This window comes from Hippocampus bargibanti, linkage group LG09 (assembly GCF_051943395.1).
Source record: "Hippocampus bargibanti isolate YZ-2025 linkage group LG09, ASM5194339v1, whole genome shotgun sequence".
Classification (NCBI taxonomy): Eukaryota; Metazoa; Chordata; class Actinopteri; order Syngnathiformes; family Syngnathidae; genus Hippocampus; species Hippocampus bargibanti.
Window position 1 is genome coordinate 956,732 of NC_142742.1, and position 17,043 is coordinate 973,774.

Genomic DNA, 17,043 nt, shown 5'->3' on the forward strand with positions numbered 1-17,043 from the left:
TTGGTCTTGATGGCGTTTTAGCTTCCCAAGCCGGTGAGGGATTGTACGTCCACAATGGGACGTTCCAGTCTCGATATCGCCGCTATAAGCCTCCCTCCCTCCCGCAACCCCCGCGACGGCCTACTCAGATTGATATCGGGTTGTCGGAACGCCGCGCCCCTACGTCGGTTTCCCGTTTCAACGGCGACAATGGCGCCGTGTATCCCGCGCCGCTAGCGAAATGTCAGCTAGTATCCGCCGCCCTCGTATTTGTCCACTGAAAGGGGAAAAGCCCTGGTGGGTAAAGATCTTATCATAATAATCATAAAAAAAAAAATAATAATAATAATAATAATAATAATAATAATAATAAGAAGAAGAAGAAGAAGAAGAAGAAGAAGAAGAAGAAGAAGAAGAAGAAGAAGAAGAAAAAGACGAAGAAAAACAAGAAGAATCATAATAATAATAATAATAATAGTAATAATAATAATAATAATCATCATCATCATCATCATCATCATCATCATCATCATCACAAGCATAATCATGATGACAATAATAATAATAATAATAGGCAAATTACAGACTTGCGCTTTTAATTGTGCGCCCCCACCTGGTGTGTAGAAGGGAAAAGCACCCCTTTTCCGCCATGTTAGTCAAGTAGCTAATGGGAATGCTAGCTATAATCAAATGTTGGGTTGAGTGAGGTGTTTTGTTTGGGGTTGCGCATGTATTTTTTTTTTGTGGGGGGGGGGGGGGGGGGGGGGGGATCAGAAAGGGTTTCGGAATGTTGACGGGGGGACTTGACTATTTTATTTTATTTTCACGATGATTTTTTGGGGGTGCATAAGCTCAGTTGAGAGGTGAGTTGAGAGGCGAGTCTTCCATTTTTTTGGGTTGTTTGGGTGCACCATTTGTGGTTGGATGGGGGCCGGGGGGGTTATATGGCTTGTTTTTTCAGGGCATAGGTGCAGGAAAAGGTGGTGCGCAGGAGGAGTGATGAGTGACATCTTATTAAAGGGGGGGGGGGGGGGGGGGGGGGTGGCGTCAAATGTTGAGTGATTTCGCTGATCTTTCGCTTTAGCGCTAATATCAATTGAGTTTTGATCAAAGGGGAAGAGGTTGCAAAGGAGTGTGGGCAAACTCTTGGCTGGTTGAAAATTTGGGCTAATTTAGGCGCTCGGTGATTTGGCCGTTTAAATTCCGTTTTTTATTTTTGAGGGGATGAAAAGTATTTCTGTCCAAATATTAGGAAACTGGAAACTGTCGTATTTGGTTGATTTCTTGTTTTTCGGGGTTACGTCCTTTTTTTGTTTAGGGCGTGCTGGCCGGGGGAGTGCGCCACTTGTAGAAGGTAGAAAAAGGAAGGGAAAGAGGAAGTGGACAGCCAGCGACAGGAAGTGAAAGTGGCTAAACATCTGCTGAGGATCCCTTTTTTTTGCTAATTTTCTTGAAATTTTTTGTGTGGATTTGTTTGTCTCGAATTCAGCCTTGGAGAGTAATAAAAAATTATTTTTTTTTAAAGGGGGATGGAGAGGTGGATGAAAAGGCCCGTTCTGACTCCCGGTGACCCACATTCGTTTGCACAGCTTTTATTTTGTAGGGGGCTGCGGTAAAGCACGGGGGGGGGGGGGGGGGGGGTTGCTCTGTCTTGGCAACACGAAGCCGCTGTGAAAGAATTCCAGCGTGCTGCCAAAAGCAGTGAAGGAAAAGAGGGAGGGAGGGAAGCGCCCCCCCTGTTGCCCCTGGTGACAAGCGTTCAATGAACACGACTCAAACCGAAAGAGACTGAAAAGGAAGAATGAAAGCAAGGCCACAAACAATGTCCACAAACTACATTTGGCTTATTCTGGATCCTGGAAGAACAATTTGGCGGTAAAATAGCAGAAGAAGGTTTTGAAAGTACAGCCAAAGTGAGACTACGGCCACAAGGATTATCATCTTGGATATTTGATTCCATTTCCTTCTAACCAATTTGAATCAACTATGAATGCTCTGGTGTCTTAATGCCCCGAGTGTCTACTTTGTTGCGGTGCTCCTTATTCTCAATTGCTTTGTGCCCTTAGTGTCCATTTTGCTCCCACTAAAAAATACTCGCAAATGAGACTACGAGTGCAAAGAATAAACCTGGTTTCGATATGAGACGAGTAGTCGTATTTGTTACGTGGGCGTCCCTTAATCTCGCCGAGCCGATAGACAGGTCGGCTCGGCGCCGCTCTCGGCTGGCGGCAGCTGCGTCTCCGTCGGCTGGCGACGCGAAAGGAGAAGCGGCGGAGTTTGTTTTTTTTTAATGGGCCCATTTGATTGGCGTCCAAGACTTGCCGCCCGCCGATGAATGCGGCCATGACATCATCGCAGAAGGTCACTCGGATCCTCGGGCAGCTGACTGACGCTGGCCCGGCGGGAGAAAGAGCCCTTTCAGCTTCCCCCAACTGGACCCCCCTCCGAGTTCATTTGTAGTCAGGCTAAATACCCGTCTCACCCCCCAAACATGTATCAGCATGCGCGGACGGACACACAGGACATCCCATAACAAGGAGACTTTTTTTCTTTCAGGAAGCCAGTCAATCAAAGCTTTGTTCTTTTAATGCCTGGGAATTTTTTTTTTCCGACACCCCCCCGAGGCTCTGGCATCTATAAACGATCAAATTTGGAAGCGAAAACATTCTCTTTCTTTTTTAAGAGGGAGTGGGCTCTTCTTTACCGCTAATCATGGCTACGCTAGCGGCGCTTTTTCCTGCCATTAGGCGACGGCGGAGGCCAAAAGCCGCAAAGAACATGATAGTCGTGGAACCCTACGCAGCACCGCGACTCCCCCCTTTCCCCACCTTGGAATGTATTTCTGCAGCGCTGCACTTTTCCACATCCCTCCAATGGACCCCACCCACTCGCTTTGGAAGCCCCCCACCCCCAAGACCACTTTTTGCTTGCCAATACATTGAATCCATCTGGAAAGGTTGTTTATTTCCCTTTTCTACGATAGCCCAGATTAGCCATTGCGCAATCATCAAGGAGGACCAAACTAAAAACCAAAACACATATTTAAATTAGGGGTTAGGGTTTGGGGTTTGCGGTTTAGGTTTTAGTTTTTAGTTTTAGGGTTAGGGTTTAAAGTTAGGGTTTAGGGTTAGGGTTTAGGGTTGGGGTTTAGGGTTAGGGTTTAGGGTGAGGGTTAAGGGTGAGGGGTTCGGGGTTAGGGTTTAGGGTATATGGTTTAGGGTTTAGTTTTAGGGTTTAGGGTTAGTGTTTAGGGTGAGGGTTAGGGTTTAAAGTTAGGGTTTAGGGTTAGGGTTTAGAGTGAGGGTTAAGGGTGACGGGTTAGGGGTTAGGGGTTAGGGTTTAGGGTATATGGTTTAGGGTTTAGTTTTAGGGTTTAGGGTTAGTGTTTAGGGTGAGGGTTAGGGTTTAAAGTTAGGGTTTAGGGTTAGAGTTTAGGGTTAGGGTTTAGGGTTAGGGTTTAGGGTGAGGGTTAAGGGTGAGGGGTTCGGGGTTAGGGTTTAGGGTATATGGTTTAGGGTTTAGTTTTAGGGTTTAGGGTTAGTGTTTAGGGTGAGGGTTAGGGTTTAAAGTTAGGGTTTAGGGTTAGGGTTTAGGGTGAGGGTTAAGGGTGAGGGGTTAGGGGTTAGGGTTTAGGGTATATGGTTTAGGGTTTAGTTTTAGGGTTTAGGGTTAGTGTTTAGGGTGAGGGTTAGGGTTTAAAGTTAGGGTTTAGGGTTAGGGTCAGGGTTAGGGTTTAGGCATTTGATGGGACTTTTTTGACGGAGCAGATGTGAAACGCTGAAGGCGATTGAGGTGGAAAACTTGTTTGAACAGATAAGGAACCCAGCGAGGAGGGCGTGAGTTTACACCTGTCGCTAAAAACGGCCTTGTGTTTTGATTTGCATGTGTGGACTTGGCAACTTACTTTCTTATAAGCCCAACGTCCACAAACAGGATGGAGGTCAATCACTGAGCATGTTGCAAATTCGGTGTAATGGATCAGGCCCATTGTTCGGGACAATTAGGCACACCTAGATGGAAGAGAACAACAAAAACAATTGAAACCAGACTTAATTACACATTAATCGACAGCCCCCCCACACACACACACATTCTTGAAGGAGAGCGTCGTGACAAAAGAAGCGTTACAAGAACTCTGCTATTATGTGTGTGTGTGCTAAAATTAGCGCATTAATTGCATGCATGTTTGCGCGTGTGTGAGGGAGTGTGTTTCATTGAGCTACGATACGTCGATCATAAGCCAAAGTTAGTATTAACTAACCTCCAGCGCAGCAAAGCTATTTTCCAAACCTTAGCTAATAAATGTGCAAACAAACATTAAAAAAGTAAAACAATACTTTAACTAAATTCCGACAGGAGTGAGGACTTTGAATGTACCCATTTAGAGTCCTCACTCCTGTAGTAATTTCAGTTTCAAGTCCACTTTTTATTGCTTTGTTTTTTAAAGAAGTTGAAGTTGGAAATGCGGTTAGAGGGACATCTAGTGTTCAAATGTAACATTAGTTCAGTCCTCGTCCTCACTCCTTAGCTGGAGTTACCCGGACCTCACAAAAACGTTGAAACAGGAATGTGAGTGTGTGTGTTTTAAAGCACCGTGGGGTCTTTTCCCAGCCGGAGCAGGTTAAGTGCTCTGGCTGCAGTAAGGGAGGAGCAACATAATGGTCTCATTTACTCATTGACACGCTGCGACCTGCCGGTGTTACAGTCAGGAGTGGGTTCGAGGGTGAAGTGTCTTTAAAAACATCACTGGTACCGAAACGTCCCCATCAAGATACAGCCTCACAAGTGCACAGTTTCACGACTAAATAGATTTTCTCCATGAGCAGATGGCCACAGTACGGTCTGGCTATACAACTAGGTGTCGACCTACCAGTTGACCCCCACCTATGTAAATGGCCGCCGTCCCCATAAGTGTGTACCTTCACAGGGATACTACCTCAAGAAGGTATGCATACTCCCGAGTACGCCCCCTCTCGGGACACACAGCTTCACTGTGATGCGTCCCCACAAGTACACATTCTTAAAAGTCACGACCTTCCACCTTGAAAGTGAAGCAACCAAGCCGGTCGAGAACTTCCCAAGTTGAAATCCAACTCGCAAGGACACATTGCCTTGCATCCATGAACAACCTAGCCCAAGTAGGACGATACGTTACCAAAGATTTTAAGAGCAGATCCATGTCTTGCAGAAGCTCTCAATCGTCCCACGTGAGCATGCCACACACGTTTGCGCGCAGACCGAATTGCCAAGTTATGAAGGCTCCAGATGGAGCGCCAGGCGGGGGTCGCGTAGGATGATCAGATGGCCGGCATTCTTGCGCGAACTTAAACCTGCTCAGGCATTTGATCAGACTTGGGTGGTCCGCTGAGCCAAGCGAAAGGCTAAAAGAGGGCAGAACCCGCCACCTGTCAGCAAGGGCAGATCAAAAGGCGGACGACTCGCGTTCCAGTTTGGCTCGGTCTGTCACCCCAATCCTGGCACATGTCGGGGCTGCCCTCTTGTTCCCCGCACCGCCAAGATCACAGGCGCGCTGTAAACGGCACCCTCGCCATGGTCCTCGAGAAACGATGCCAGGACGCTGGCATTCTTGGCATCTCGGATCACCGAGGAGGTCACGGGGGTCTCTACAAGCCACAAGACCTCAAATCACAGATCGTGCCAACCAGGACAAGGACTTCTGTAGCCAGGACGGAGGCCTTGAAAGGCAGAACTGTACACTCAAAATGACTACACTAGACTAGACTTGACAAGCCAGGACATCTTCTTCTTCTTCTTGTTTTCCTTTCGGCTTTTCCCTTCAGGGGTCGCCACAGCGAATCAATGTCCTCCATTTAACTCGGTTTTGTGCATCCTCTTCTCTCACACTAGCTGCCTTCATGTCCTCTTTGACCACATCCATAAACCTCTCTTCCTTCGGTCTTCCTCTCGGCCACCTGCCTGGCAGTTCAAGATTCAGCATCCTTCTCCCGATATATTCGTTCTCTCTCCTCCGGACATGTCCAAACCATCTCAGTCTCTCCAAAGCCTCTAATGTACTCATTCCTGATCCTATCCAACCTGGTCACTCCCAAAGAAAACCTCAACATCTTCAGCTCTGCTTCCTGTCTTTTCTTCAGTGGCACTGTCTACACACATCCTGTCAGGACATAAACCTCTATTTTTGGGTCATACGCCTCTGCAGTTAGACCTCTACATCAGAATCAGAATCAGAATCAGAATCATCTTTATTGCCAAGTATGTAGAACACACAGGAACATAGACCACCTGCACTATTTCAAAAAAACTGCTAAGTGGCACTATACAGTTCCATTTTGGCTACTGTTGAAAGAGTTCAAAGAGTTAATGGCTTGGGGGAAGAAGCTGTTTAAATGTCTGCTGGATTTGGTACATGCAAGTCAGAGATCACTCCAACCAGGATTTAGGATTTTACTGTCAGGACATGGGTCTCTCCTGACAAGAATGGCAAAAATGGTCAAAATGTAGACCTCAACAGCCAGGACATGAACATCTTCTTTTCTTGGGTCATACGCCTCTACTGACCGACCTCTACGGGCAAGTCGTAGACAAACACAGACCTCAACAGCTGAGCTACAGACATCGACATAGCATCCCCCCGCCCCCTCACCTACACCCCAAGGATACCATGTCAACATTAGAGACATAGGCCTCTACAGTCAGGATATCGAACTCAAGAGGGGCATAACACCCTCTACTGTTGGTCTCTACAATCAGGACGTGGACCACCACAGACCATTGTCTAGATCTGGCAGCGTGTGACCTGGACCGAGTTGTTTTTCCGTTTCAAGAATGAGGTCAGCGACAACTCACAACGAGGAAGCTAGAGCCTGCATTTCCAGTTTTCCTCTGTCAGTCATTGACAAGGGTGAACACTGAAGAAGGTGAAAAGGTTCAAGGTGTGTTTGTGATTGTTTGCCGACACCAATTCATCAGTCAATCAATCAATCATCCGACGGCGACACAAAAGCCCAAGGAACACAAAGGTCCGGGATACATTTCAACATCAACATCACATCAAGACGGCAGTGAACTCACATGGCCGTCTGGCCACCCACTCTCAGCCAATCGGTGATGACGCGTCGCCACGATGGACGTCCATCATGGCGACGCTTTTGTTTACTTGAAAAGAGAACAAGGATGGTGCCACTCTTTTGTGTGACTGTAAATGGTCGCATATCGACTTGAGCCACCTTAAAATAACTTTAGCGCACCTGTTGAACTCAAAATGGGTTCAGTCTGAAGTTGCCTTGCTTTCTCGGTGATAATACCCTCACTCACAATGTCCCCTGCGAGCTGCTTTTTGTTAATCCAAATCAACAGAAGCTTTTCAACCTCTTCTATTGCCTTAGACAAGACAGAAACACCCTCAGCCACACGTAGTAATGGTCGACTTAGCATAGTGGTACTGGGAAGCTAAGTCACACAAACGCACACCTCGTTCGTGTTTTTCGATGATCTCCGTCTTCTGCTCGACCGTAATTTTTTGTGTGTGTCCTCTTCAGTTTAACACTGTGGTGGGGTCTTTTTCGGTCCCATAAGAGCAAATGTACTCCACTCTATAGCAAACCACGTCTGCACTCAAAGGGGGTGTGGAAAAACTAGTCCGCCAGCCACCGTGGCGCTGTGTGGTTTGGTTAGTCCGCCGAAAACTAAATCGTATGCCAAGATTATATTCTCGCGAATTTAATGTTCGTAAAATGATAAGTTCGTGAGCTAAAGCGTTCGTAAGCTGAGGTATCACTGTATTTTGCTTTTAAGGGTAATGCGATTCGACGGAAGGATATGAAAGTCTTTCCGAAAGCAGACATTTCGGACTGTATTAGATTAAACAAAGGCAATTTTACAACATTTTCAGACGGCAGCTATCCAGTCATCACAAATGTAATTTATGTATTAATTTTTGTTACCTTGCTAAGGTACTCTTCGATGACAAGATGAACTTCCACCACATGACTAAAATCGATTTGAATTCAATTCACCGTTAAGCCACCGTCCAGTGCGAAAACTTTGTCGGTTAAGGCCCGAGAAGTCGAGCGTGATGACGCCGTCGGACTATCTTATTTGCCGACAGCTGCCCTCAGTGGCAGTTGACGTCGACAGTTGCCGATCGGAAAGAGCCAATTTGCATGTCATGACAACTTCAAATTCCCTCGCAAGTTTGACATTCGCACAATGGAATTACGATTTTCCCTTGGAGAAAACGACAACTTTACAGTGTTATTACTACTTTCCCTTTAAAGGACAACAGACACCATTTTGTTTCCTAACTGACATCGGAAAAACGTTTTTTAGCATCTAAAATAGCCAAACACGCAGGCTGATATTTTTGGTCAAGTGCAAAAACCCAATCAGAATGACTCAAAGTGTCCCAAAACTGCCACAAAATGAGCTCGGAACTGTGGATATTCAGAAAGTCCCGCCCCCTTGTTCGTGACGTCACGCCAGGAAACTCTTTCACTGCCTTGCTCCAGAATCAAAACAATGGCTTCAGAGAGTTCAGATTGCGAGAAGATGCTTTCTTGTTACTCATCCAGTAATGAATATGATTCAAATAGTTCTGAAGAGGAAAGCATACATGTTTGACATCGATGAAAGAAGTCCTTGCGTATCAATTCGCGCCGTCTGGACTCCAATGTAGCGTCCCAGAAAATACGCAAGATGGCGCACAAGCTCCGTTGGAAATGGGCTGATTGGTCCGCTGGGAATTTGTGTCAACTTACACTTTCTTTATGCGTCTTACCGCCATTGGCTGCGACACACGATTCACCATCGCGTTATTTATGTAGTTTTCCTTCTAATTTCGCCATCAACGCTGTGTTTTCAGATGACAAAAAGTGCCCAAAATGCATTGTGTGTCGCTTTCTCGGTCAGGGGTGTTCCTTCAGTGACGTCACGTAGGGCATCGTCATCAACTGGAAAACAAGACTTCCTGAATATTCAGCACGAGTATGAAACATTAAAATCTAGCTATATGCGATGGAATCTTTGTCAAATGCGCTCAGTCGAAGTCATTGGAAGTGATTTTACAAACTATAGACGCAACTTGTCCGGAGGTGTCAGTTGTCCTTTAATATTTAGGTTTTTTTGTTTTTTTTTTGTAAATGGACATTTTCTCATAAGATAGTAGTTTATCGTCTCTGTTCCGATTTGATTCTCAATTTCTTATTCTTTGACATTTTTCATTGCTATGACAATATTAATCACATTCTAACGTTTTCCGCATGCTGGCGTTCGATTCCTATTTCGACATCGTTGGACACTTTTAGCATGAAAATTTGCAAGCTCGCCATACAAACACGTGCTTGAGGTTTTTTTTTTTCTCCTCCTTTGTAACGTCAACTTTTTTTCTCAGAGTACATTGCAACTTGTTTCCCCCGCACAATACAAAGACTTGATTTTCTTCTTGATAGTAAGATTTCATTCTAAAAATAATGCGTTTCTCTTCTTGCAACATAAAAAAGGCGCGTGCACCGTTTGGAGACCTCCCACTGTTCCCGCCCGTTTGTCTTTTGCTGATGTAGGACAAGATCCACGACTTGATATGATGTGAGGCAGGATGGATCATCAGAAGGATTATTTACAGGGCAAACAATATTTTGAATATTCAAAACGTGCCGAAAAACCGTCGCGCTTGAGCTGCGTTCGAGGCGCTTGAATAACTGACAAGGGCGGCGGAGCGGTCCCAGCGTTAGCTTGCGGTCTGTTAGCAAAGGGACTGTTAGCGTGCTAACGCTCCGCCATCCGCTACATTTGATTTTAGTAAATGACATGAAATGTGATGAACAGACAGGGCTAATAAGAAAAGGGATGAAATACAAGAACAATGGCAATTTAAAGGACAACCGACACCTTCGGAGAAGTTGCGTCCGTAATTTAGAAAAATCACTTCTACTGAGCGCATTTTGGGTATCACGTTGATCCCGAAATTAGAAGGAAAACTACATCAAGGGCAGGTCGATAAAAGAAGGTACGTTTCCAAAGTACACTTTGTCATCAGACATGCACGATGACCATTGCTAACAGCTAACGGGTTGTCAGCCGCGGGCCAGGGATTTTTCACATTTTGCCAAATTATTTTTTTAATGGGATTTTTCTAATTTTCAAAATTTTAGCAAATAAACAAATCAGCCCATTTCCAACGAAGCTTGTGCGCCATCTTGTGCATTTTCTGGGTGCTACATTGGAGTCCAGACGGCTCCAATTGATACGGAAGGACTTCTTGAATCGATTGCAACACTTATGCTTTCCTCTTCAGAACTATTTGAATCATATTCATAACTGGATGAGTAACAAGAAAGCCTCTTCTCCGAATCTAAACTCACTGAAGCCATTGTTTTGATTCTGGAGCAGGGCAGTGTGTGACCAATAGTGACGTCACAAACAAGGGGCGGGACTTTCTGAATCTCCGAGTTCCGAGCTCATTTTGTGGCCGTTTTGGGAAATTTTATGTAATTTTTATTGTTGTTTTGCATTTGACTAAAAATATCAGCGTGCGTGTTTTGGGTATTTTAGATGCTATCAAACGTTTTTCTGATGTCAGTTGGGAAACAAAAAAATGATGTTGTTTGTCCTTTAAATGACATTTTGAAAGTGTCAGCTCGTCAGAACATGACACCTGCTATTGATGCACTTGTACAGACCAAAAGGCCAAATATCAGGAACAAAATCAATGGTTTAAAAATTCCTTTCTTTATAAATCTCATTTCATCTTAAAGTGATTTACTCTATTTTTCGCTACCAATTTATTGCTAAAGTTTTGTGCCATTGTGGAATCATTGGGATCAGTTGCAATGCATATATGTGCATGATAAAAGTAAATTGCACATTTGATCATGAAACGAAATGTTTGTGTCAAAGGAATGTTCATTAAATGTCATCGTTTTCCTAATGTTCTTGTGCTTCTTTACACCAAAACTAATGAAAGACGTGATAATTTTGATTATTTATAGCATGTATGGTATCATTTTAATGGTTCGGCCCATTTGAAATCTACCGAGGCCCGCCATGTCCTGGTCTAACCAAAATCCAATTCAAAACGGCTTCCTGTTGCACACAGAAAAACATAAATGGAAATGTATACTTGGCCTTGGGCTTTTTGGTGCGATGCGACACGTAGCAGGGACTTCGGGCAGATTTGAGCAGTCCCTCCAGTCAGTCGACATTTTGCAGTCGACTCTCCACCTAATCCAAACGCCAGCGGCAGGTGGAAACTTGACACAATGACAAAAGGGGGGCAGGGGGACACAATCGTCTGTTGAAACTTGAGTTCAGGTAGCAAACGCCCATATTTGGAGTGGCGGGTTTGTAGGAGAAATGTTTTTTTTTCCGCCTAAGAACCGTACTCGACTTACGTTACACGCAGCCACATTACTAGGTAGTTTCAGCTGCGTTAGCATAGCGGTATCATTTGATCCGTTCACATTTCGAAAGGGAGGCCAGAACTCTTACGTCGCATGTCATTTACGTCATAGGCGTATCCATTGGGGTGTCGGGGAGAATGGCGTCACGTGTCCCTAGGTGATAAACTAGGAAAGGCCACCATCCTGTGGACAGACGTGTAACGGATACTTTGTCGCAAACTCCCATATTGGCAGATTTGTGATGGAATTGGTGTGGGGGGGGGCTCGGTCTATGAGGGGTTTCCCGCCTAAGACCCATTCTTGACTTACGTTACACTGACACTTTATGAGATAACATTTTCAACTGTTAGCACGTTAGCATTTAACCCATTGAAATTTCTGAGGCCAGAACTCTTGCGTCGCATGTTGTTTCCGTCATAGGTGTAATCAACGTGGTGTCGGGGAGAATACGCGTCACATGTCGCTGGGTGAGGCGGGATAAACCGGGAAACGCCGCCATCTTGTGGACATAGACGTGTATCACATGCTTTAAAAAATTCTTCACTCGTTCGAATCCACATATTGCTCAATCCTTTAATATAACAAAATTCGTGATGTACTTTCCAATGTTTTGTACCCCAATGTTTGGTCATTATTTTAAAATTAAAATCAATCTCAATTTAAGTTTGTTTTGATTACAAATGATACTTTTTTTGAAGTACAAAGCACAATCGTGCTCTTAAGGTACCCCCCCCCCCATGCCTGCGTAGTTTTCTCCAATTACTTTGAAAAATGTGGTTGTGTTTCTTACTTATCACTTGTTTTCAATTAACATTCAAAAATGGCACTCTTAAGGTAGTTTCCTCCGATTACTTTGAAATTACTTTGAAAATACTTTGAAAATAGTTTCTACATGATCACTTGTTTTCAATGACTAGTATATGCTTTTACTTTCTTTTATTATTTTTTGGTCAACTTTTCACGTGTTTTTTTCTTCTACATTTTTTTCTATACGGGCCGCTTTTTTTTTAGCAATCAATGTTGGAAAAGACGCTCAGTCCCACTTGAACAAGCCACTGAAGCCGGCGGCGCGCAGCCTCTTGTCACCCCGACGGGCGGCCCTGAGGGCCCCGGCCACGGGATCGGTCCACCCGTCGTCCGAACCGTCGTGGTAGCGCAGGCGCAGGGTGTTCTGGATGACCAGGCGCTCCACCAGAAAGGCGGCGCAGAACCAGGGCAAGGCGTACTCGGCCGTCACCAGGCCCATGAAGTTATAGCGGAACTTGGAGTAGTCCCAGGGGCAGGCTTTGAAGCGCCGCAGGAGCAGGCCCATGCTCAGCTCCCACGCGAAGGTCCACGCCGTGTAGATGATGCAGCGCAGCACCACGTTGATGTGGTCGCGCAGGCGCAGGTACATGCGCTCGATGGCCAGGATGCAGGTGCCGTAGAGGAGCATGGCCCACAGGCTGGTGGTGCCCGGGAGCTTCCAGTTACGGTGCACGGTGAAGTCCCAGCAGCCCGTGAACAGCACCTCGCACACGTAGCCGTGGATGGCGTACAGGTACCAGCGGCACAGGGCCGACAGCGGCGCCGGCGGCTGCAGGATGGACATGGTCGCCATGGCCACGCGACTGGTGGACTCGGGGCCCAGATCTGGAACGACGGAAACAAGGCTCGGAAAATTGGACACTTTTCATTTTTCACTGAACGTGTGCGCATGTACATGGGCGCCATGTATTATTATTAATTATTATTATACTTGAATGACCACTCCATGATGACCATGAGTTTTTGTTAATAATAATACATTTAATTTTTAAGCACCTTTCAAAACTCTCAAGGACACTTTACAGTCACAGGATTTTTTTTGTGTGTGCAGGTGAGCAGCGGTAGCCATTTGCGCCAGCGTTCACTCTACCCAGAAATTAAATACATGGAAAATAAATAAAACTGCCTAAAAATGCAAAAGTCTGGCGTTTTCTTTTAAAATCGATTCACAGTTATAGTTGTGTACGTTATAAAAGTTTGTTGTTGTTGTTTTTCTTACCCACCAAAAACTCCGCCTGACTGCATCGTTAAAAGTTTGAATGAATAGATAAAATATTTGGATCTTGAACGCACCACGGGCGCAGTCCGCCTCGCTTTGTAGTCCAACGCGTCAAACGACAACGCGCCGTGCGGGCACACGCGCGCGTGCGCGGATGGCGAGACCCCTCTGCGACCCTCTGACGAGCACCTTGAACATTACGCACGCAAAATACACTCACGAAGCCGAGGAAGGGCGCTGATACAAACCGCTGAAAGGCCATGACGGCGTCGCATAATAGTGACGTCGTCAGCGTGTGACGAATTTACATGACGCAATGAGGAATGACATCAACATTGACCGCAGCGACTCTCCTCCCCGCCATAAGCCCGGTGAGGGCGCTCGAGGACGGTTGCTCGTCAGCGGCTTGCGGGTTCTGCCACTGGAGGACACATGCATATACACACACACACACACGTGTATATATATATATATATATATATATATATATATATATATATATATATATATATATATATATATATATATATATATATATATATATATATATATATATATATATATATATATATATATATATATACAGTAAAGTCTCGTTATATCGATATTCAAGGGAGTCCGAAAAAATATCGATATAACCGGGACTATCGATATATCCGACCCTGTTTGCATGTAATTTTCTCTGTGCGTGCATAGAAATAGTATCGATATAACCGGGACTATCGATATATCCGATATCGATATAACGAGACTTTACTGTATATATATATATATATATATATATATAAGGTATTCGGATTCTATATATATATAACACATATTCGGATTCTATATATACACACACATATATATACACACACACACACACACACACACACACACACACACACACATATATATATATATATATATATATATATATATATATATATATATATATATATATATATATATATATATATATATATATATATATATATATATATGTGTGTGTGTGTGTATACATATACATATATATATATATATATATATATATATGTATACATATACATATATGTATATATATATATATATATATATATATATATATGGTAATTTTTTGTTATGTTACCATGACAACCATATTCTTCCAGGGCCTTTGCAATCAGCAGGTAACCACGTCACTTCGGTGACATATAAGTTTCGGATTCAAAGTCAAATAAGTATCGAAAAGTACAGAATGCTTGCAAGGCAAATCAATTTTTTTTTTTTTTTTTAATGACATTATCGAAGCATAGATGCAATACTTGTAAAAAAGGTAGAAAAAAAACAGCGAGTCCTTCTCAATAAGTTAAACCTCTCTTGGCCCGGCAAACCAAACACAAGATTCATGTAAAGCGTTTTTTTTTTCTTCTCCAAATGACAAACATAACAAACAAAACAAAAGAAGACAAGAGTTATAACGCATGTCATGAAATCAAAGTGCATCTCCTCAAGGGGTTGGAATAATAACTGCTTTAAAAAAATAACAACCTACAAGTTGCAAGTGGCTTATGTCACAGTCCTTCCGCAGTTTTTTTTGTCAAACTTCACAAACATTCCTCATGAAATATTTGTCCACGTTAAGAAGAACAAGGAACTGAATATTATTCATTAAAAATGATATCATTCATTGTAATAATAACAACAAGAGACGTAAGTCATAAACAGTCTTGTACAAAGAGGTGGACCTTCAGATGACTGAAGGAAAAAAAAAAACCCAAAAAATAAACATAGAAAACCAAAAACAAGCAGTGGACTCCTTCCAGCTGAACGAGGCAACCAAACTTTTTTTAGTGGAACGTCAATTCTGGCACCCCCTGCAGGGAAAAGGACGCAACAACAACAACAAATGTGGACAATAATCTCATTTTCAGAAAATATTTCCCCACCAACGTATTTTAATCTTTCTGAGGATTTTATTCATCAATATAGATATTTCTTCACAACAGCAATATTTCAAAATAACACCTAAAAACCGTAATATTCCTAAAATAATTAGTTATAAAAAAGTATTAAATTATGAATCAAAAAAGTATATAGAGAAATATATGGCTACAAATTATATATATATATATATATATATGTATTTATATATATACATTCTGTATTTATTTTTATATATACATATAGACATTTATGTATTTATATATATTTACATTTCTGTATATATATGTATGCATTTATTTAAGTGTTTATGTATTTATTTGTTTATATATTTAAGTATTTATTTATGTATTTCTATATGCATTTATTTATGTATTTATATATTTATTTGTTTGTGTATTTATTTAAGTGTTTGTGTATTTAAGTGTTTGTTTATGTATTTATTCGTTTATATATTTATGTATATATTTGTTTGTTTATTCATTCTAATGAAATAACTTCCATGTTGAGTGATCGCTGGCGCATGTGGCTGCCATTACTCACCCGCAGAAAAAATATCCTGTGACTGTAAAGTGTCCTTGGGAGTTTTGAAAGGTGTTTGGAAATGAAATGAATTCTTCTTCTTCTTATTATTATTATCATTATTATTATTGTCGATGAAAAGGTTTCTTCATCCGTCATCTGTACTTCTTGGTGGTGGACGTACTTGAAGGTGTCGGACGTTTTGCTTCTTATCCAAGATGCTTCTTCAGCAAACTAAAGTCTTACTGGTAGTATCGGCCCTATACATATATCCCTACTATATAGGGCCGATACTACCACTAAGACTTTAGTTCGCTGAAGAAGCTTCTTGGATAAGAAGCGAAACGTCCGACACCTTCAAGGAAGCACAGATGAGGGCTGAAGAAACATTTTCATCGATGGACCACTCCTGTACGACTGACTGAGAGCTTACACAGACATATTATTATTATTATAAAAGCTGACCACGCCTTTTATGTATGGAAAAGGTTCTAAAATATGTCATTCATTGAATGTGACCCTTATAATACGGTGCACCTTATGTATGGAAAATATTTTTTAATGTCATTCGTCTTATATTCCAGAAAATACGGAGTATATATATTTTTAATGTGTAGCAGGTCCATTTCGTAGTGTCCTTTTGCCATTTAAAAAAAATAATTAGTAGGACTTACTTGGCAGGTGCGAACGGCAGGGGGAGGGAGGGGGGGGGCATCAGTCCAGTTGGTGCACCTCGTCCTGCATGATAGCCGAGGGCCGGCTCACTTCGCTCAGCCGTTTGGCCATGATGTCCCACTGGGGGGTCAAGGCTTTGGATTTGGTGCCTGTGATGCAGTGGCAAATCTATTGTCATATATGAGGCCCATTTTTATATTCAAGGTAACGACCAGCTCGACTTACGACCACCCGTACTTACGACCACGACTTCAAGACCCTATTTTTATTTTTTTAATTCTACGCCTGGCAGCGCAACGCGCTAGCAGGCCGGCAACGTGTATTGACAATTTTGGCTAGCCAGCCAGCATGTCACGCTCGCACAGCAATCGACCGTGTGATGGCACCAGAGGGGGTCATTTAGCCTCTGTCATTTAGTCTCTATCCAGCATTTTGAATGGATTTTGACTTACGACCGTTTGGTCGGAACGGAACACGGATGTCACCTGTTTTGTCACTTTACAAAAAATCAAAAAATGATAAAGTAAAAAAAAAATATTCCTACACACCAATTTTATG

At 43.1% G+C, this 17,043-nt stretch overlaps 2 protein-coding genes across 6 annotated transcripts in view; both read right to left on the bottom strand.

The window, feature by feature from the left end:
• Positions 1 to 11,912: 11,912 nt before the first annotated feature.
• Positions 11,913 to 16,627, bottom strand: tmem229b (transmembrane protein 229B). Of its 4 annotated transcripts, none has more exons than XM_089004050.1 (2): positions 16,485 to 16,627; positions 11,913 to 12,989 (listed from the first exon to the last, which is right to left on the bottom strand). In XM_089004050.1, exon 2 carries the CDS (start codon positions 12,955 to 12,957, stop codon positions 12,391 to 12,393), a length of 567 nt encoding a protein of 188 aa, XP_088860176.1. In that variant the 5' UTR covers positions 12,958 to 12,989; positions 16,485 to 16,627; the 3' UTR covers positions 11,913 to 12,390. The 4 variants fall into 4 exon arrangements, with proteins under 4 accessions (XP_088860176.1, XP_088860177.1, XP_088860174.1 ...); XM_089004051.1 differs by lacking the exon at positions 16,485 to 16,627 and adding an exon at positions 13,632 to 13,783; XM_089004048.1 differs by lacking the exon at positions 16,485 to 16,627 and adding an exon at positions 13,388 to 13,783.
• Positions 16,494 to 17,043, bottom strand: part of mta1 (metastasis associated 1) — a 50,432-nt gene continuing 49,882 nt past the window's right edge. For both annotated transcript variants that reach the window (XM_089004044.1, XM_089004043.1), the window contains one exon: positions 16,494 to 16,634. In XM_089004044.1, the coding sequence (XP_088860170.1) occupies positions 16,525 to 16,634 (110 nt within the window). In that variant the 3' untranslated portion in view covers positions 16,494 to 16,524. The remainder of the gene's footprint in view (positions 16,635 to 17,043) is intronic.

What these genes read in the sequence shown, in the direction of transcription:
- tmem229b (XM_089004048.1), bottom strand. Translation starts at nt 13,409, where the DNA reads ATGCAGTCAGGCGGAGTTTTTG. An exon ending in GCAGTCAGGCGGAGTTTTTG is followed by an intron (nt 12,990 to 13,387) that starts GTGGGTAAGAAA and finishes CCGTCGTTCCAG; the next exon opens with ATCTGGGCCCCGAGTCCACC.